Raw genomic sequence first — 21,711 nt, forward strand, 5'->3', positions numbered from 1 at the left:
TTTGCTTCCATTGCAAAAAGATGACAACACAGAAAGAGAGAGGACTGAGAGTTAAAAACCCCCAGCCATGCAGTTAGCTGATAAAAGAGAGCTAATCCTGGCTCTGTGATGGGCCACAGCATCGGGCTTGGATCTCATGCAATCTCTGCTGGCTTTTGCTTACAGTGTGCTGCATTACAGAGCATCACCTGGGCCTTTTGTGTTCAACCACAATGAAACGGCATCAGATTGAGTTGAACTGGTTCACCTCCCCCCGGCTGAAAAATGCTTAGCAGCTGTATTTTTTATTTTTGAATTTTTAATTTCTAGGCGAGATGTTTTTTCTCCCAGTGCTCTCACACTTTTAGCAGGAGAAAGAAACTGAACTGAGGAGAATTTTGACAATTTAAAGTATAAAGACTGCAGTGCAGGTAGAGCAGAGTTATAAATCTGGACTAATTTATTTTTAAAGTGTTGAAATGAGTAGTTTTTTTGACCAGTTGGCCATTCTTAACTGTAGTGATTATTATAGGATTTTGTACTTCAATGATTTGTCTTATCAGGGCTTCAAGTGCTCTTTGATCAGTCACAGAGCAGTCCTGAAGAAATCCAAAACAACTTCAGACCTCTGCATCATGCCAAACTAGAAGAACATGGGTGAGAATAATGGTTGTCAAGTTTATTTTTTATTTTGAGAGGTGTATTTGCAGGCTTTAGGACCCAGCACCTCTGTCTGGGCCTAAACCACCCTCCCTCCTGCAGAAGCCAGGGCAGACACTAGCGCAGCGCAGTGTTGCCACTCAGCTGATGCACTCGCAGCATACTGAGCCTGGCTGTTTTTTGTTTTTTTTTTTCTCCTTCTTTGCTGTCCTGTTTATCTCTGGTTCATTCATTCATCGGAGGGGTGGATCACACTGTCTGCCCCTCAGAAACTTCCTGACAGAGCCAAAAGCTCCCACCGGCTTTCCCAAGTGAGCAGCCGAGAGGAGTGACGGAGAGTTTTTAGAGCGCTCTGGCTGTTCTGTGAGGATCAGGAGAGGGATGGTGTGATTCTGTAAAGAGAGAAAGAGAGAGGAAGAGGGAGACGCTCCGGCAGCATCACTGAACCCCCTCCACTCCTCTCCTCGACCCCCCTCTGTCTGGCTCTCCCAAAAAACACGCTTCTTCAGTCAAGACAGGTTTTGGGGGGGGGGGCTCGGCAACCAAGAAACATGTCACAGACTAGGAGGAGCACATACACCCGGGTGAGTGTGCACAAGGTGTTTATACATCCCAGTTATGTGAATGAATGGGCCAGACTGTGGTGTTTAAGTTAGTCCTGATTGGTGCGCCATTGTTTCTGTTATGTCTGTTCAATTAGTTTCACTCTGTCATCTCCTTCCTGTCGATTTCTACTGTGAATAGAAGGGTTTCTAATCCATTTCAGCGCTGCATTCTTCTGTCTGAGTTGTCGCCTCTTTGTTCGGCTCAGATGCCCCTCCGGGTTCAATGTTGCTGCTGTGATGTTGGGGTTCAGACCTCTGTGGTGACTCGACTCTGTGGCTCTGTGAACCAGGAGATGGTACACGACAGGCAGGTGATGGGATTGATGAGGCTTTTTGTTATTAGCAGGCACTGGAAACACAATCCACGAGCCACAGAAGACTTCCTGTTTGTCATTTGTCTCTTAGTCAGGCAGCTTCCCAGTCACTGGGAGGGATGACATCAGTGGTTGTTGTTAGATTATAGCTACAAAGAGTATTTTTTCAGCCACTCTTTTCTTTCCTTCAGAGCACAGAAAACCCCTTATATCCCTTAGGTCGTCTACTGTGTAATTTATCCTGAATAACCTGGTGACAGTCTCTTAAAACCATGTGCATGACAGCGTTTCAGTAGCTTACTTTTTGGAGAAAACAAAGCAAGATCATCATCAGGCTGCCAAGTTTCATCGGCACCTTTATCAAAGCATCAAGAGTGGTACAGTGCAGCTGTATGACTGTTTTTTTATCTTATTTTAGTGTTATAGTCAATGTGAGCTTGTGTGTGTGGAGTAGAGTGGCACTAAATAATTCAGCACACCCCCCTCGAGTCCTCTCTTCCTCCAGCACATGGCGAACAGGTCAGAGCAATGACTGCACAACACTGAATACTTCACTACAGACTGTTAGCTGGAGCAAGACCCATTCGACACACTTTAGCTTGAATTATTTTATGATTTAGAGAAGGCAAGAAGTATAAAACACAGCAGGTGCATTTGACCCGTGTAGCCCCCCTGAAGCACTGAAAGCCAAATAGTCCTGTTATGAATCTGAAGGGATTTAATGCCTTTATATAAACGTTAACGCTTGAATAAAAGACTGGACTGTGACGTAAAAAGCTCTTGACAAAGACTCAAGGATGCAGCATTTACTGCACATGACCAGTTAAAAGCTCTCCTTCCATGTTAGTTATGCATAACAAGTGAGGTTAATTAGACTTGAAACAATCATGGGAATCCAGGGTTTGCATAACTGCTGCTACACAGCTGAATATCTTAACACTGATGTGAATAAAACACCGTCATCTGCAACTGTTTTACAATGTCTTGATTTTTATGAGTAAGCAGCAAGAAAGAGGAGATGGATGAATGGCTGCTGCCGCCAACAAAACATTTGGTTATATTGAAAATGTTTTATCAGAGAAATAAACTGACATCCAAGCTCTAGGTTATGACTCAGCTAGTTTCCTTTAATACTAAACTAACAATAGAAATACAGAAAAATTCTACCCCCTAGTATACACTGTCTCATATTCTGTCTGAGCATATTTTTCTTTACCTACACACTTTTTTCTTTACCAGTAAGAACTGTTAAGAACTGACACCATCTTTAGGCTTATGTTTGAACATTGTCCAGAAACCGTGGTTTTATAATCATTAAAATTCTTTAAGTGATTTTACAGGGTCCATAATGACATGAGAGGGAACACTGAAACAAAACACTCTTTATATTATATTATCACATTCCAAAGTATACTGGGCTTAGATTTAATGCCCTGACTGTGGGCAGTATGGATGACCGTTAAAGGCCTGTAGGTACACAGTTTAACCAGATATTACAATTTGATGTTTTTTCCCAGCTGTGTTTATCCTTTGGTAAACATAGTATCTCTTCACTTTATAGTAAGGGCCCTCGCTGCAGACAGAGACTCGCTCCCCCCCTTAGATCACACCTCCACCTCCATGCATGTTAACAAGGATGTGATCTGTCACTGGGTTCCCCCGAAGTGTGAAGGATGCACCACTGTCAGGGGCTGAGTCTTTTACGCCTGTTTGATGGAATCTAATTGTGATGATATGTTCATTAGATCAGACAGAAAAATCTGCTGAGCTGATATGTAGGCCAATGTTAACTTATTGACAATATATCGGTGTGTATGTCGACCAATAAATAAAACGAAATTATCATAACATAGATGGTCCGTCAGAGAGCAAGGCAAGGTTTATTTTTCAACTGTAAAATGTTCACTATACTTTAAATAACACATTTAACGGTTCATTATCAAAACTGTTTGAATATCAGCTAATTTGTTCAGATTTTAAAACTTTCAACCAGAGCTGCAACAATTAGTGGATTAACTGACATGTAGTTCGACATAAAATGAATTGTCTTTGAATGGATTTTCTTTGTTTATATCTGATTTTAAACTGAATATTCTTGCGTTTTGGACTGTTCAGAGAATAAAACAGGCAATCTGAATACATCATCTTTCCCAGCTCGGGGAAATTATAGAAGGTACCTTTCACTAGTTTGTGACATTTTATAGACAAACCTATTAATGGATTAATTGAGGAAAATCATCAGCAGATTAATGAATAATAATTAAAATACTATCAACTATCTCAGCAAAATTATTTAAGTTTTTGTTTGATATATGTTAACAGCTTTGATTTCATCACATCGATGTTTGATTTTGATTATTAACAGACATTTTCCATATTTTATTAATTGCCTCATCGTTACCCTGTGGCAGCTCTGATGGAAACAGTCAGTTCATCCTTTTAAAGAACTTCGCTGTTTGATTTAATTTGTAAGTTGTTAACAGATTTAGGTCTGGGTCTTGGATCATAAAACAAGAACTATCCAACATAAGCACAGAAACCTGCAGTGGATAGGACAGATTAGAACAACTATGTAAGACTAACTCTGTTAACATGCCTTCATGCTGCTGTTTGTTTTTGCTTCACCTGTCTGTGGTGGTTTCTGTGTTGTTTCACAGCAGCACATGCACAGTGCATGTTTACTGTCAGCTCAAGCAGAGTCAGAGCATGTTCTCTCACAGAGTACTAATATCTGCTCCTCTCTGTGCTGTTCTGCTGAGTCACCATCACTTCTAGGGCATCGCACTGTAAATTGGGTTACGCAGGATTATTTGATCACAACACATCACAGCTCAAGTAAACCTGCCCCTGTTGAAACGTTTCGCTGTGCGATTTGTTCTCCACACATCAGAATTGTGTTATGAGGTCTCAGGCGATTGTTGCCATGGAATTATCCCCAAAAATTTGGCTCCACAGCCACAAAGCAGTGGTGCTGTTAAAGCATGCATTGACATTTGGAGAGTGCAGAATCAGAACAAGGCCTTGCTTTTACTTTTTTGTCTGGTCCTGTGCAGCTCAGTGGGACTGAATGACACTAAAACTGTTTTCTGTCCTTTCTGCAGCCGACCACTGTGTACTGACGTGGTCCTATAAAAGCACCTTTTATTGCCTTCGTCCACTGAACACCTGCAGGTTGTGATGCTATTCACTGCAGCGATATTCTGTTCTATAGCCTCCTCCCTGACAGCTACTCTAGCAACTATTTGTCTGACAAAGCAGTGGTTGAACCTGTTGCCAGTTCAGAAAAGCTTTTACTCTTGCTCCAGGGTTAACTTCCTTATTTCTCACTGTAAAGTTGTGATAATAAAAATAATATATAACTATGACCTCTTTACCCTTCCATAATCTTGGGTGATTAGGTTGGAAATAGACCGGGCAAAACAAACTGTTTAATGAGCCGATAAAGGTATAAACACTCTATATTTGGGGTCTGTTTATACCTAAATCAAGTTTGCCTGGAACAAAGTGTATGTGATTCCTAGTGAATGAGATAAAACATAGAAAATCCCTGGTATGATTCTTTTGAATGTACTAATGGACAGTGCTGATTTGAACATGGACGCCTGTTTTGACAGTAGAGCTATCTGTGCCTTTCCCTTGTCCCACACAGACCACCAGCAGCGGCAGCAGCAGGATGAGCTCAGACGGGGGCGGGCGGCCCGTCAAAGTGGGCTCCCTGGTGGAGGTGATCGGGAAGGGGCAGCGCGGCACGGTGGCATACATCGGCACCACACTCTTCGCCTCTGGAAAATGGGTGGGAGTCATCCTGGACGAGGCTAAGGGCAAGAACGACGGCACGGTGCAGGGCAAGCGCTACTTCACCTGTGAGGAGAATCATGGGATTTTTGTGAGACAGTCACAGGTAACTGCAGAGATATTCAGTTAATACAGAGACAGTTTCCTAAATACTTGATCTCTAGTGAAAATCTGACCTTCAGTCAGTATTTGTGATAAAGAGAATCTGTTGTATTTGATAGCTCAGGAATTTGGGAACAAGAAGTAGCTACTGGGGCAAAAAAAAAAAAAAAGTAATCAGTTTTCTTTTTTACCCTTTCACCTTTGTCCTTAGGGGCCATTTAATGCATAAGATATCAGTATTGCAAGTCTTCATAGTCTTCATAGTGCGCAAGCTCACCTGCCTGAAACAAAGGTGGAGGGGGAGGAAGGCCAATGCCAGGTCTGGGCTGAGATGTTCTGGACACACTGTGGGCAGTTGTCGACTCTTCCACTGTTATGTTTCTGTAAACCACAATATATCACATGTCCTCTTCCAGTTGCAGAAACTTAAAGCAAGAGTTGGTGCTATTGTCTCCACCCTCTGTCCCCTCAAGTCCACCTCCATTTCTCTATTGCTAAGTTTCTTATTCTGTAAGATGTTTGAGACTTGATGTTTTATTTGACGCAGTGGGCTGTGTAGGGGGAAGATATTTTCGTCTGCTGTCTGCGTGGTGCCAGCATTTTCAACTGCTTCAGGCTCCTTGGTACTTAGCAGTGTTTTGATCAAAAACAACTCTATTTCTCTCTGGCAAAATATACTGCAAAGTGTCCCTGCCTTTAGCTCTGTTACTCTCATTGTCATTGTGGTACATTTAGTTTGAAATAGCAGATATGTCATTTTGGTGAGAAGCTCTTCACATGTAAAGGCAGTAAACACACCCAGAGTTTAGCCAGAGCAAACGCAGTGGATTTAAGCTTCTTAGCCACACTAGATGTCATGCAAGAACATTTTTGTATTCTTATCCTAAACCTGTCTTACTTTTCGCTCTGAGGTTTGCTCGTTCAAATGTTGAAGTCAACCAACAACTGCACAAACCTGTCTTAAAATGCTCAGTTCAACTTGAATGCTTCCTGTTCATAAACGATTTGAATGTTATGTAATTTATATTCCAGACTGCTGCATCAGGCCACCTGATCCTCTCAGTTTATCCGGTTTTATTCACAATAATGCCACTGAAGTGTGAGGAGGACTTTAAGTCCTGGAGTCAGAAATGAGCAGACAAAAGCAACAAATTTAGCACGTCAGTAGTCATGTAGGGCAATGACTTTCACATCAAGGTGCCCTGAACTGACACAAATTAGACCACACATCCCCATTCAATAAAATTTTGTTCCAGCTGCCCCGATTTGATAATTTTTGCTTTTAGATTTTTAATTACAGAAAGTGTACATTCTGTCACTATGTTATTTATGGATGGAATTATAATGAAAATAAATAATTTCCTCTTTTTGCCGGGGACCGTGAAGAACTCCCTCAAGGACCCCTTTGAGAACCACTGATGGAGGGGACCCTGAAAATGTGGAAATATCACTGTAGTTACCTGCGTCTTATCATTGGATACATAAATGAAGAAGAAATAGTTTGATGGCAAAAACATGATAAAGTGAGTGGTTCATTTCTTCAGAGAAGAAAATCAAAACATCTGACAAGAAAACACGTTTCATTAAAGCAGATGTTACTGTTGAGCACTATGGATGATGTTTCCCTGGAGCGCAACAGGCATAACGACCCAGAGGCATCTGTTGAGTGTGAGAAATTTCCTAACAACAAATAAATTGTATAATAAAAGTTGTTATGCTAAAATACTCATGCCAGTAAAATGAAAACGTTGTCAGATCTCGCAGTAAATTGGCAGCCATGATGCACATCACACTCACACAGAGAAGGGAATGAATTTTATATTAAGTTTGTCAGTTTTTCATTTTCATTTTGGTAACGTTTAAACTCCAGAATTCTTAATTCATATTATATTCATACATATAAGTATTTTTGCATGAGGTCCACGTTGTTGAGTAAAGACAACGACAAAACTGTGTTACCTGTGGCCCAGCTATGCATATGCAGACATACACACACACACTCACACACTCAAGGTTTAGCTTCAGTATCGATTGGGTGTGATATGACTGATCCTCTTCATTGTGTCTCCCACTTTGCTTAAAAGACTCTCTGACCCTCGCTGTCCCTGCAGTGCTCTTGTAAAGGTTGCTATGGAGACAGGGAAAAATTACGACTCTCTTGGAGTGTGCTATATTTGAATGAACATCAATAAACAAGCCAGTGTTGTTTTTGTGGCTGCTGTGGCTTCCTCTGTGCCAGCTCTCCTGATGAATAAAAATGTTGGCAGTGAAAGTCTGTGATGTTCTGGACAACATGACTCGATGTCTCTCACTGTTTGTCTTTCTGTCTCAGATCCAGCTGGTTGACGATGGAGCAGATACCACGTCCCCGGAGACACCTGAGCCCGGCACCGGCAAGGTTCTCAAACGAGGTAGGGACACACACACACACACACACACACACACACACACACACACACACACACACACACACACACACACACACACACACACACATATTCAGATGGTCATTACTCAGCACTAATTTTCAGTATTCCACAGATGTTCGAACAATGAAGAGTGACATTCTGTCAATTCTGACCTTTCAGAGACAGAAGTTTCCTCAGGGACATGCAATGTGAAAGGACATGAATAAAAATCTGTGAAAGAAGAAGTGATTTTGTCAACGTGTACAAATCAAAAGCAGAAAAACTCACGCTCTAAAACGCTAAAGTTGCAAGTAGAATTTAGAAATGCTTTTACACCTGAATCTGATTTGTCAGTGACTATCCAATCACAAAGCAGAGTCCAGTCAGACGGCAGATGGGTCAGTTGAAAGGTAAATGAGTGCAGGTTCTCGTCGTCCATCTTGAAATCTGGACCACATATATACAAATGAGGGCAAAAGTGTTGGTACCTTTACACCTCATTTAAACAAAGTTCCTCCCTGAAAAGTGTTTCAATTAAAAGCTGTTTTCATCATGCATCCCTGCTTTTGGTTTGTTATACATTAAAACAAAGAAGCTGTGGAAAGAGCTGAGCTTTTGCTTATTCTACAAAGATCTTCTACAATGACCTGGAAAAAAATGATGTTTCCCCTGAGAAGGAAGTGGATTGCAGTTATATTTCAAGCAGACTATTGTCTTCAATTAGTATCACAGGTGTCCTCTGTCTTATAATAATTCATTCAGTCGTTTAAATGGAGAAAAGTCCTCGCTGTGCAGTTTGTTATCATTTGTGTGCACCGCAGTTAACATGGACAAGAGAGAGAAAAAGAAGGGGGTTGTCTGAGGAGACAAGAAAGATAATATTTGCCAGGTATGGTCAATGTAAAAGCTACAAGACCATCTCCAAGCAGCCTGATGGTCATGGGACCACAGCTGCTGATATTAAGAAGTTTAAGATCCATGGGACTGTAGTCAACCTTCAGACTGAACAGAGGGATCATTCGAATGGTGGAAAAGGAAGCGAGGAAACTTTAAAACACAAGTTGATGTGTTGCTCTCTGAATGAAAGTTGGCTCATGGAAAAAGACTAAAATGCTTGTATACAAGCCACAGAGCTTCTGGGAGAATGTCCTCTGGGCAGATGAAACAAGAAGAGAGCTTTTTGGTGAGTCACACCAGCTCCGTGTTCAAAGAGGAAAACATGGAGGTTTCAGAGGAAAGAACACCGTTCCCACTGTGAAACATGGAGGAAGCTGTTATAATATGGAGTCGCTTTGCTGCCTCTGGCACAAGGTGCCCTCAGTCTGTGCAGGGAACAATGAAAGCAGATTATTATCAAAGCATTATGGAAACATAGTGTCCAGTGTCACAGAGCTCTGTCTCAGTCACAGGTCATGGTTCCTCCAGCAAGACAGGGATAGAGAAAACTGTGGTTTTTCCTTATGTGGAAGGGCATCCGTAATTTTAGTCCCATCTTAGCAGGTCCACTTCCATTGTCACACCTGTACAAATAACCTGAATCAACACATAAACACATGCATGCAAGCTTTTATTCAGCCTCTCCATGTTGGAGCCCCCAGGTACCTAGTTCCACTATTCCCCTCACTGCTACACCCTTGCTACAAAAGTCTACATCTCTCAGAATCACATGGTGCGTAAGTTGTGCTGACAATGGTCCATTTTTCACATTTCACATTTCTTTTGCTTGGTTTCACCTTTTGTACAAAATGATAAATTGATTTTCTTTGCATCTGAATGTTCTTTGCCTCAGCTGTTTATCGGTGTATATGTGCCTATGAGCCATTTCAAGCGTCAGCCAAAGGTGTAAAATATAAATGTGCTGCAGTAAATATCTCATTACAGAGACACTATGTGGTTTCATTTTGGTCACTAGTCACTGATCAAGCAGAGCACGGCACGGACACTACCAGGGTTGTGGAGTTAAATCCCTGGTCCTCTAAGTCTCCTGGGACTGAGGTGCCCACCAGCTGATGTACTGTAAAGGTCAAACTGAACAACAGGTTTAACCACAGCACCTCATTACCTGCTGATACACACAGCAGAGTAAACAGAGGACGTTTGGGGTTGACACAGAACAGTCTCGACACTAGAGCCAGTAACAGCTGTTCTGAGGAATATTATGTGATGCAGTTGAAAGCTCCAGAACAGAACAGCTACTAAATGGACTTTGTTGTGAGGTTATTTTGTCAGCTGCTATTTTCAAAGTAAAGAAGGAAATTTCAAGTTTAAGCCTAAGATTTCTAAAAAATTATAAAGTTTGAATTGAATATAATACTTGATAACTTAAAATGTGGTGATTCTTCCTAATTAATAATTAATATTTGAATTAACCATCAGTTTAGAAGGACATTAAGTCATTGTCCTCACTCTACTTACAACAGGAAAAAAGAAGTTGCTCACATTTTCCACATCTGGTCATCAATATTTTTTACCCTCTGGATGATGGAGCTGGACTTTGTTTCCATGGTTACGCCTCGCTGCTGCTACATCAGATAGAGGGGTGGTTGTTGGTGCATTACATTGAGTTGGGTAACGTCCACTTCCTGGTGCACAGAGAGAAGGAGTTAAAGTGGTGACACACCAGGCGCTTTTTAGGGCAACGCTGATGGACAGATGAGACTCGTTAGCTAATTCAGATGTTACCTGGCAACAAGATATTTCTGCAGATTAAAGCAGCAGGACAGAGGAAAGGCCTTGAAACACTGTGAAATAGACAGACGATACTGAAAAACGGTCTGAACTAGAAATGAATTCTGAGGTAACAAATGTTCCTTCTGGCTTCATTCAGACATGAAGGCACATTTATGGAAAGAGCCACAATGCTCACACGATGCACAGAAGGGAGGGGAGAGAGAGATAAAATATTACAATAGCAAGGACAAACACTGTTTTTTCACAGGCTGCATCACGGATGGAATTTAAAACACATTTAAAACATCTTTTTTTGTTGAAGCCTAAACTATCAACCATCATGAGAGCGAGTGATGCTCTCCACCACTGCTCCCACTAATCCACTAATACATTCATGCATCAGTTTCATAATTAAAGTTATTAGGGCGCAGATTCTGCTGCCAGTCTTATATAGTCCACGTTATATGTAAAGCATTTTGCTGGATATTCATCTTTAACTGGCATGAATAAATAATTAAATAAATAAAATTAAAAATTTAATCTGATTATTATTGTTGCTGTAAGAGGGATTAAAAAAAAATCCTCCTCTGTTTACATTGTACTGCGAAGAGAAAAATAGTTTTATAGACTGCTCTGATGACACCAGAATCTCCTCATTAACACTGTTTCTCGCACCTAGTTTCTAGTTTATTTCACAGATTTTATTTTCTCTGTGCAGAAGAGTTGATACATTTATTACAGTGGTCTTATGAAATAGTCCAAGATGCAGTTTTCTCTCTCTCTGCATGTTTAACCTTGAGCTGCTGCAGCCTTCACATTAAGACACAGCCGGTGATACTGATGTTAGTCTGAGCTGGTTAGATTGTCGTCATGACTTTAATGTAGAAGTGATGTGGTGCTCATTCTTACATGATACCTTCATGTACATACTGAAATCACCAACTCCCAGTAACAGTTACTTTCCTCCAGTGTCATCTGTGAGGAGGTGTTTGTGTTCTTTCAGCAGTTCTCCACAGTGGAGTGTCTCTGTTGAGCTCCTGTATCAGTGTTGACCATCTGGAGAAAAGATAACAGATCATGTTGACTCTAATCTGTTTGCACCAGGATCTTTGTGGGACTTTATATCTTGTAAAGGATAATAAACAGTGATATTACATTTGAGAATGTGTCTCTCACTTTCTGTCTTTCTCTTTTTATCTCGTCAGAGATCCTGGAGACGCCCAAGTCCACCAAACTGGTGAGTCAGATAACGCTGCACTGTGATACTGCACTGAGCTCTTGTGAGAAACCAGGAGCAGATATGACAGCAGACATCTGAACTTTTACATACACACACACACACACACACACACACACACACACACACACACACACTGACAGACTTAAACATGTGTCTGTGCAAGCTCACATACCTGCGCACACACATACAGTCCCTGACAAACACAGTCATATCTAAAGTAAACACTGTGTGTTCCTGATGACCTGCACAGTGCCACACCTGCTCTGCTGTTTGAGCCTGACTCAACACTGAGAGTTGATCCATTTCTGCCTCTGCCTGTAAAAACCTGCCTTTTTCACAGGTTCTGTTAGTAGCAAGTGTGTGAGAAGATGCTTGGTAATCATTTAATTTTTGTATTTTTATGATTAAATGTTTGTTTTACTCAAAAACACATTTTAATTCAGTCTAAAAGAGAGTTACCTAAAATGGAACTGAAGAGTAGTTCTCGTCTGACACTGATGTAGGGAAACACTCATATACATTTACCTAAATATTATAAACTATGCACACAACTCTTCCTTAATATCTGTCTATAAAGACATGGAGTAACTGCTATAAAGTCTTGAAAAGCATATTTCACTTCTTTCCTTCCATAATTGCACGCTGTCCCTCTTAAATCCTGAAATATTTAAATAGCATTAAATCCAGGCTATTTAAATGCCCCCAGTTTATAGAAATAAATACATTTTCTTCAAATAATTAATTATTCCCAGAAGTGAGTTTCCCAGTGAGCTGAAGAGCTGAGGATGTTGTTTTCTGATCTGACCAGCAGAGGGCAATGTTTACTTATAAATGTGCTTCTATCTGTGTATGCATTACATACATCATTTATAAAGTGAAACAGATAGAAAAGCTCCCTGGAGATTGTGAATTAAAATTGAGAGTATGACCTGATGTGTTGCTGCAGATCTGCACGCTCACCGCCACAGGCTGCTCAGAGGTACTCATCAGTTTTCTAATTACTCTCATAGGTCCTCATTAATACAGCTCATTCACTTGATATTGTAATATCATTTCAGGTTCTATATCCACAAGAGATTCTGTCTTTTTTGGACTGAAATTTCCAATAAATTATACGAAGAGTTTTTGGTAAAATGCAGTCAAATCAGATCTTTTCATTCATTTTATATTTCCTTTTGAAATCAGCTATTAGATTAGCACATATTAGATTAACACATGTAGTCAGAGGTCAAAAGTATAATATTCCCAAAAGTCAGGTAAGATGGAGACGATTCTTTTTGTTTATATTGGTCTTGATTTTTAACTTAATTGACAAAACACACATTGATAAAATGTGGATGTGAACTTGACATGATTAATATAAAAGTTACTTTGATGATAAGAGGAGCAAACGTAAACCTGGAGGATGTGTCTTTGAATTTAAAATGTTGGTCAAACAACAAATTCAAATTTATTTATATGACACCATCTTTATACAAAAGTGTTTTACAAAATGTGCTTATACACAGTTACAACCATGCATTCATACGTATAAAGACACACATTAAGAAAAACAGATGCTCTCCAGCTCTGAACAAAACAAAATGTACTCACTTTTAACTTTTTATAAACAGAAGCTGGAAAATCTTTAAATACACCTTAGAGGTTACTAGATTTTCTCAAGTGGTTGATACTTTACAAGAGAAATGTGCCAGTTCCAGATTTTATTTTCAGTGAAATTCTGAGTCAGATCTCAGTCAAAGTAAGAAACTCCGCTCTCCTGAGGTTTATCACGTCCAGTTAGGTCTCATTGGATTTGGACTTAAATGTCAACGTGTTCATATTGAAACAAGTGACATTTACTGGATGTTCCACAGAACCGTCAGTTCACCCAGGAGTAGTGACCTGTAGCATTTTCTTCTTTGAGACAGAGAGATAGAGAGCGGGTTAGAAGGGACGAGGTCATATTTGAAAAGAAATATATTAGAATGTATATCATTCAGCCATTAATAAATCAGTCTGCGTTTACAAGGAATTCAGAAAAGGGCAGTTGCAATAACTTAAATGATTAACAGTAACACATCTCCACAGACAAAATTATTCAAGTGCTTAATATATTTTATTTCTAAGAGCTGGTGGTTTACATTTTAATTGTAGTTTGACATGTGAAGTGACATAAAAATAATTATATGTATAGGAAGTCTATGCAATAAATGCATAAGAATGTGCATCATATAAAGATGGTGGTGGCTGTAAGCAGATCTGAGAACATCAGCTCAAATTTTAATAACGTCTGACACATTTTTAATAAGATTTTCTTGTAGTTTGTGTGAAAATGAGCTGAATGAGAATGAAGATGTGTGTGAGAGAGATACAGATGTGTTAGTGAAAATATACTGTACTGCATATTTGACTGAGATTTGTGGCCCACCAGCGGAGAGCACCAACTCACCACACCCCCCCGTCACCTCCAGCATGTCACTGACGAACTCAACCTGTAACCTTCACCCTCCCTCCTTCCCTTCTTTCCTTCCCTTCTTTCCTTCGATCACGCAGCGAGGAGTGAAGCCCAAAAAGGTGCTGCATGTTTCTCTAACCTCGGTACAGTGGTAATGTTATGATGATGACCGTAGTAACCATGGTAACCGTGGCTCTGAATGGCCTCGCAGCTGCATGGCAACAAGGCCTCACCCCTCATCATTTACCCATGATTCCTCTCAGCTCACTGCACCGCCATCCACCACCCCGCTCTGTGTTCATGTGGGAGCGAATGGACACTGTTGGAGAGAGAGATGACGCCTGTGTCGTCCATAGTGCCTCATCCACCTGACCTGTGTCACCTCATCACGCTCTCTGCTCTGGTCTGTTTGCATTGGTTCAGCTCTGTTGCTCGTGGTGTGTTTGTTTTGTCGCCTCACTGTCGGTCTGCTCTCTGTGCATGTTGAAGTCACAGTGAAATGACAGAGTTCCCTGAGTCATACTGACACGTGTGTAGCCATCATTGCCCAGAAAGTTACCAAATTATACTTGTATTTTTATATCAAAGGAACATCCAGGAAGTCTGTAGTGTCAGTGGTTATTGTGTGGTGTATAAGCAGAAACATGAGTTCATCGAGTGATCAGATGGGTTCCTCCCGTAGTATTCAGCTGTAACTCTAGATAACGTGAAGGTACAATAGTTTTCAGGTCGTTGTCACTCAGCACTTGTTGCCTCTGATTTCACATCTGTAGTAACATGACTGAGTCGGGTCGGACGTGTGTGACAGCTATGGGGGAGCCATTTATAAAACAAAAAGACAACATATTAACTATTTCCTGCCTCTTTAACTGTGAGGATCTGTGTTTATATCATTGTAAATTTAATATCTTTGGGTTTTGAGCTGTGATCAATAATAGTTAACTGCAGCCTAGATTTCGGCCTTTGTCCTTTTCTTTCTCTTTAGTTCTCCACTGTGAGATATCAGCAAGGCTCAGCATTTTTATTTTGCAATAAAAATGAAAGCTAAGAATTTATCTGTGGTTATTTTTGCTGCTGAAATTTTGATTTAAAAACATGTTGTGTATATGCATATAAGATGACCAGTTTAGACATCTGTGCTCAGTCCTGGGTTCTTTTTTTGTGAATTTTTGTAAAAAGAAAAGTTTAACTATCAAACAAAAGCAAACATCTCTTAAAGAATAATACAGCAGTAGATTTTAGGGTTTTTGTTTTTTATTGTTTTTGTAGCTTGGTTGTGTCCCAGCTGCTGGAGATTATTCATTTTTAAGGAATGACAGCTCGTACGAATACAGGAGCCAATTTTGTTTAGTCTTTTTGAGTCATTCATTGTCTGTTAGTGTCCACCTGCCTCTCTTTTGAGCCATTACATCTCATTTTAGTTGAACATACATCGAGTGAGACATCATGACAGTGTAATTTCCTTGTGACTTGAACATTTAATGTTGAGCCACAGAGGGACTCATCATGCTGACAGTCCAGTGCTCTTTAACAATCATCCTGCGCTGACTCAGACATACAGGCGTTCCTCTCTGCTGCTCTGTAGAAAATGTCAGACTGTGACCGAGGTGAAATCAGCCGCCCTCCCACCTTCACAGAACGGACCTGCAGAGTATGGATTCCCTGTCAGCTCAGCTCTACTTTATCACCTCCTGTTCTGCATCGTTTAACAAAACAGTAAAGGTCAACACAAATATATATAAATATTACATTGTATTATCCCTGTTTTCATAGTAACAGTTCTGTTGGAATTCAACTATTCAATTTAACATTCAACATTTCTATATTTAAGCCAAATTACTATTCTCCTCTGTTCCTGAAGGATTTGAATTCATTATGTCCCTGTTTAGATGTGTGTTGGAACATTTTTGAATATCTCTATTTCATTTATCTGCCAAATTTGCTTGCCAAATCCTCAGCTAGTCTCACAGTCTGCCACACCCAGACCTGGGTTTGTTTGATTTGCATAAAGCCATAGACAGTTTACACCTTAAGACTAAATCCAGATTTCAATTTCGGGAACTTCAATCAGCTTATTAACATATTTATCAAGTTAAAGTCTTGAGTAAACTACAAGCTGAAACTCTGAAAATGGGACAGACAGACAGACAGACAGACAGACAGACAGACACAGAGGATGATGGGATTTGTAAAAAGGGACATTATTTGTTTAACCTTTTAGGAAATAGAGGAAGATAGAAGGATTATGGGGTTCATTATAATTTGTTTGGCCCCTAAAATATTAATTTAGTTAATTAATTTAGTTATAGATACGATGACTCTGCTTTTTTTGGTGCTGACAAAAATAAGATTTAGAAAAGTGTAGTTGCGCCCATACAGAAAACAGAAGGAATATCATTTTGAAATAATTTCCTGAGATTTTTGAGTCTCTTGTGCTTCGTATCTGTGCAGTCAGAACCACCTGAGTTGGGATCTGCTGCATTGATGCTTCCTGGGCAGTAATTTCATCCCCTTTTGTTCTGCTGGAGGCTGCAGAGCCTCCACCTCATAGACAGTGATCCTCCCGTTGTCTGCTGGGAAAGCAGCAACTTGATACATCTCCACCCTTCCCATCATCCTCTCTGCCTGTCTCTCTCTCTCTCTCGGCCTGTCTCTCTCTCTCTCTCACCCCTCTCAGAGCAGCACTTAAGACTGAGTGCTGAAGAGAAAGTGAGGCATTTACAGAGAATGATGTTTAATATTTGAACAGGACAGATTTCCCTCAGCTGCTGTGTAATGGATACACATAAACACTGTTTTTCCTGGTTCAGCAGCCTGAACTCTCAAGTCCTGTTGCATTTACTTCCTTCCTGATAAATGAGAATCCTTTTTTTCTATCATCAGTGACTTAATCCTCAAATTTCACCCCCTCTTACACAGAAACAGAACACCACCTGTACTTTCTATAACCTTACCAAGTTTCATCACATCAGTCTCAAGTGACTCCAGCCTGTTTTCATGCCCATGATGTAAAAGTATTTTGGGTGTAAAGCTCACAGCTAATCAGAGTATCTCCAGTGAATTAATCCTCTCACATCCCTCTCTCTTCCTGCTGAGCTGCTGGTACAGAGACAGAGATTAGTGGAGCTGAGGAGTGGAGCTTGTTCAGGAGTGAAATGACCTTTTAAAATCAATTCTTTATGCTAAAAAACTCCTCTTACTACAATCAGCCTTACCTCTAAAGCTGTGTTTGAGTCTTAATTCAGATTGTCATGATACCAGACAGTGTTTTTAAACCATTCTGCAAAAATTCATACTCCTTCGGGTTCTTCTTTATTAGGACAAATAAACCAGTACAGAACAAGTTTGACTGTTACAGGGTTTGGCAGTAAGAGGGTATTTATGTTGAGACAATATACATATTTCATCCATCAGAGATTATTCTTCACTTATATCAGTGGTAGCCCAGAGATTTGAGTTGCAGCCTACAGAGCAGATTTTTGCAGAAGTAGTGACATATGTATAATGAAGTGAAATTAAATGGAAACTCAGTGCAATTGTCACGGTAGCCATCGTTTTAATATCTGTGATTGTATTAGGCAGTTTTAAGCAAGTTGCAAATCAATGAGCAGGACTGCTTTATTGAGATTTAAAGGATATTTCCATCAGTGTGATATTTAGCCTGTGCATTTTATCTGTAAACAGTTTCTCTGTGGATCTCCTTGAAAATTTGTATCAGAAATATTTTGGTGTAATATGATAAAATGACATTACATTACATTTATTTTAAACTAAGTTCTCTCTCGATTTTCCTAGAATTCAGACCAAATTACAGTGGTTTCTATAATAATTAAGTTCATCACATTTAATTGAATTTAATAACAAGATTTCATTTCTGACTGGTACATTTTACATACTTTTGCCATTATATGATTATTATATGAAAAAACAATTGTTTTGCTTGTATTGTCCAGCCCTACATCCCTGCATGTTGAGCTTAATACAATTTCAATGTGGATGATTTCTTTATCTTAAATATTGTATCTCAGCTTGTCATTTATGATCTTTAAATATGAGTTAACTCATTAAAATCAACCAAAAACAGAAACACAGATTTTTACTAGACAGTATATTTAGTATTGATCTAATATGATAAAATTACATTTAGCAGAAGATTTTTTTCCATTTTATTGTCAACAAGTTCCATAAAAAGACCAAACTCACAATTAACAACAATTAATCCTGGATCCAGAGCCTGATGTTTCTGATTCCTCTGTGCCGTTGAGCTCCATTATCGTCTGAAAACACATCGGTGAGCCACTGTTGCACTGTCTAAATATCAACACACACACTCTAGTTTATTTTGATTTAATCCTTCATACACTCTCCTGCTCTCAGAAATACTCACTAATACACAGAATTTCTGTTAATCCGCTGTCCCACAAATTCACCATCTACTCCTGTTTCAGTAACATTGCTCAGCTCTTTTTAAAAATATATATAGAGATTTACACGCTCTGCAGGAACTACTGTGTTTAGGGCAGAGGTGTAGTTCAGACAACATGTCGCCTGATTGCAAAAGTTACTTGTAGCTGCTCTGAATCAGTGTTTCCTCGAAGGCTTTAATAGTGCTTCACTTGGTTGTAAAAATGGTAACATTTTCTCACCTACATCCAGCTGGCCAATCACAGAACAAGTGGGCGTGGCTGTTGGTTTGTCGATTTTGGGAAGTTACAGAAATTGTCAGACACAGAACCCTCCACCCCAAATTTCGATGTAGGGCTGAGAGCCACAGAGTGGATCATCAGAAATCATCAGACTAATGCATTGGTGGTTTTGGTTTTTATGGGATTTGTTGCCAAAAACAAACCTATAGCATCATCAGCCTCACCTTTTTAAATACGTTTGAGAGATTGAGAGAGAAAACTGGTATAAATAAAACAGAGAGAATATAATGAAGTTTTTTTAAGAACGACATAAATAATGCAACTTGAATCCAAATCAGGTGTAAGTCCCCTCTTTGTTATTGTCAGCCTCCCTTAATGAGCCCATAGGAGGGATCGGCGAGCGTTGCTAGGCGACAGGCAAGGCTTGCATCAGTTGCAGCTGCTCGTTTTCCCTTCTCACCTCTGTTTACAGCCCCACCCACCTCCGTCTCACATCCTGTCTTTCCTCCTCTGTCTGTCCCGGATCACTGCCACACACACACACACACACACACACATACACACACACAGTCTCACCCACTCCTCCCCGTCTGTCTGTGGTAGAGGTGGTGATGAGTGGCTGAGCAGCAGCGAGCATGGGGAAGGAGAGAGGGAGGGAGGAGGCGGAGAGTGCACAGTGATGTAATGCAGGAGCAGGGCATTGGCTGGGCTGACAAATCACAATAAGCAGAGTGGGGTGGGGGGTGGGGGGTGAGACAGGAGAGGAGGAGGAGGAGGAGGAGGAGGAGGAGGGAGGAGAGGAAGGTTAGGGAAGGCGTCTCCTATGAACAGTAGCAGGTTGGGGGCTCACGGCAGCAAGAGGCCAGAGCCCTAATCGGAGCAGAAAGGAGAAGGGAGGCACCGACTGAAGGCTCAGGCTAATGGATTATGAGAGAAGCTGAGACAGAGGACGTAAAGGAGGGCGATATCAGGAGGAAGGGACGGACAGAGGCAGGGAGGGGGAGCCTGGGAAAATATCACCGCGGCCATTTGCACCACTGCAGCTTCCCGGCCTGAGCGGCTGCCTGTCTGACTGAGTGTTCGGCTTCAGCTGTCTGTCTTTCTGTCATACGCCCGGTCTCTGAGGATCGAGCATCTTTGTCTGTTTTATCACCTGTGTGTGTGTGTGTGTGTGTGTGTGTTTCTCGGTGACTGTGTTGTGTGTGTGTGTCTTCTTCTCTTGCAAATATGATGAGACAGACTCCTGCACCCCGGAAGGTACAGAACTCCTTATGATTGTCCTTATCTGTTGGGATGTTGCTGCTGTTGTTGTCATCTTCCATCCGATTTGTTGGCAGAGTAAAGGTCATGCTTGGAAGTTTCAGTTACTCCTGTTTTTGTTTGTGGTCACAATTGCCCTTTTTTTATTTCCTCTCTCGTGATATGGATATGTCCACTGTGGAAGCAGGAGTGTACCTGCGGCTTAACTGTGTGTTTGATCTTTTTGTCAGTTTGATTTTTGTTAATTCACAGTGCCTTTTTGCAGAGTTATTTTATGCCTTTACACGTGTCTGCAGTAGATGTTTTTTATTTTTTATTTCTCTGTCTACTCTACAAGCTTCAATCTTTTATTTGGCCTCATCATGCAGAAGCCATTTCTAGCATCAGGGCAGAGTCAAATGATTTCACTCTTGGTTGCAGCTGTAGTGAGCAGCCTGATGTGATTTCAGTGTAGCCTGTTCTAGTATCTACAGCACAGCTCTGTGGCTTAAGAGGGCTGTCAGCTCTTATTTGGTACAGCTGTTAGCTTGGGCTAATTTCTGCTGAATGGTCCGGCTCTAATCCAATAAAGAATGATAACTAGCCAAAGCGATGGCCATGCCTGAGCCAAAGCAGAGAGAGAGAGAGAGTGTGTGCAAGGGACAGGAAGTGGAAAGTAAAAGGTAGAAGAGAAGAGAAACGGCAGTGAGAGGTGAAAGACATGAAAGTAGTAGAAAGGAGAGCGTGTGCACAGACCTGGGTCACTGTGTTTCGTTAACTAAGATAACAGCCCTGTGTCTAGTTGAACTATGACAGAGAGAAGAGCAACAATCCTCATAGACTCACATTAATATAAAAGTATAACGGTGTTTATTTAGGAAACAGAACAACCTCACCTGGTCCATTTATTTTACAAAAGTAATAGTTATTAAAACAACATTTATTAATATTCATGTTTTTTTGGGTCTATAAATTTCTTCCAATTTCCTGATAATGTTCTAGTGTATTTCCTGAAAGAGTCAAATGTAGTTAAGCATCAATCATAGGTGAAGCAGAGAAAGTGTTTAATTACTTCACTTCCAATGAATTAGCTACAGTTAGTTATTAACTAGAATAATCAAGAATCTTTTACTGAATGTGCTAAAATGGGCAGTTTGTCTACAAGCAGGTATTTAATTTAACATATATGAGGAATGAAGTTCCAATGAAAAATAAATAATACATGAATATTTAAACTAAGTTCTCTCTCTTGGTTTTCCAGTAATTCCGACCAAATTACAGTGGTTTCTATAATAATTAAGTTCACTACATTTAATTGAATTGAATAACAATCATTTCTGACTGGTACATTTTACAGACTTTTTGTCCAGCCCTACAACCCTGCATGTTGAGCTTAATACAATTTGAATGTGGATGATTTATTAATCTTAAATATTGTAAAATAGCTCCGCTTGTCATTTATGATCTTTAAATATGAGTTAACTCATGAAAATCAACCAAAAATAGATTTTTACTGCAGAAAATGTCATGTGTTGATCTTTATCTACTCAGGATACATTCTTTTTAGGATGCACCTTGTTGTCTTGTGTGACAAATCCTCTTGTCCTCAAACAGTT

At 40.2% G+C, this 21,711-nt stretch overlaps 1 protein-coding gene across 7 annotated transcripts in view; it reads left to right on the plus strand.

Moving 5' to 3' along the window:
• The window catches only part of dctn1b (dynactin 1b), a 42,279-nt gene that overhangs the window by 3,045 nt on the left and 17,523 nt on the right, over positions 1-21,711 (plus strand). Inside the window, exons 1-6 of one of the 7 annotated variants that reach the window (XM_071498336.1) lie at positions 774-1,223; positions 5,208-5,459; positions 7,788-7,866; positions 11,739-11,770; positions 14,309-14,353; positions 20,096-20,113. In XM_071498336.1, coding sequence (XP_071354437.1) covers positions 1,191-1,223; positions 5,208-5,459; positions 7,788-7,866; positions 11,739-11,770; positions 14,309-14,353; positions 20,096-20,113 — 459 coding nt within the window. In that variant the 5' untranslated portion in view covers positions 774-1,190. Of the gene's footprint in view, positions 1-773; positions 1,224-5,207; positions 5,460-7,787; positions 7,867-11,738; positions 11,771-14,308; positions 14,354-20,095; positions 20,114-21,711 lie in introns of those variants that run through there. The other 6 variants (XM_071498338.1, XM_071498337.1, XM_071498340.1 and 3 more) reach the window with 6 other exon arrangements.

Source organism: Trachinotus anak, unplaced genomic scaffold (genome assembly GCF_046630095.1).
Source record: "Trachinotus anak isolate AG129_WGS33_773 ecotype Australia unplaced genomic scaffold, CSIRO_AGI_Tana_v1 ptg000015l, whole genome shotgun sequence".
Taxonomy (NCBI): Eukaryota; Metazoa; Chordata; class Actinopteri; order Carangiformes; family Carangidae; genus Trachinotus; species Trachinotus anak.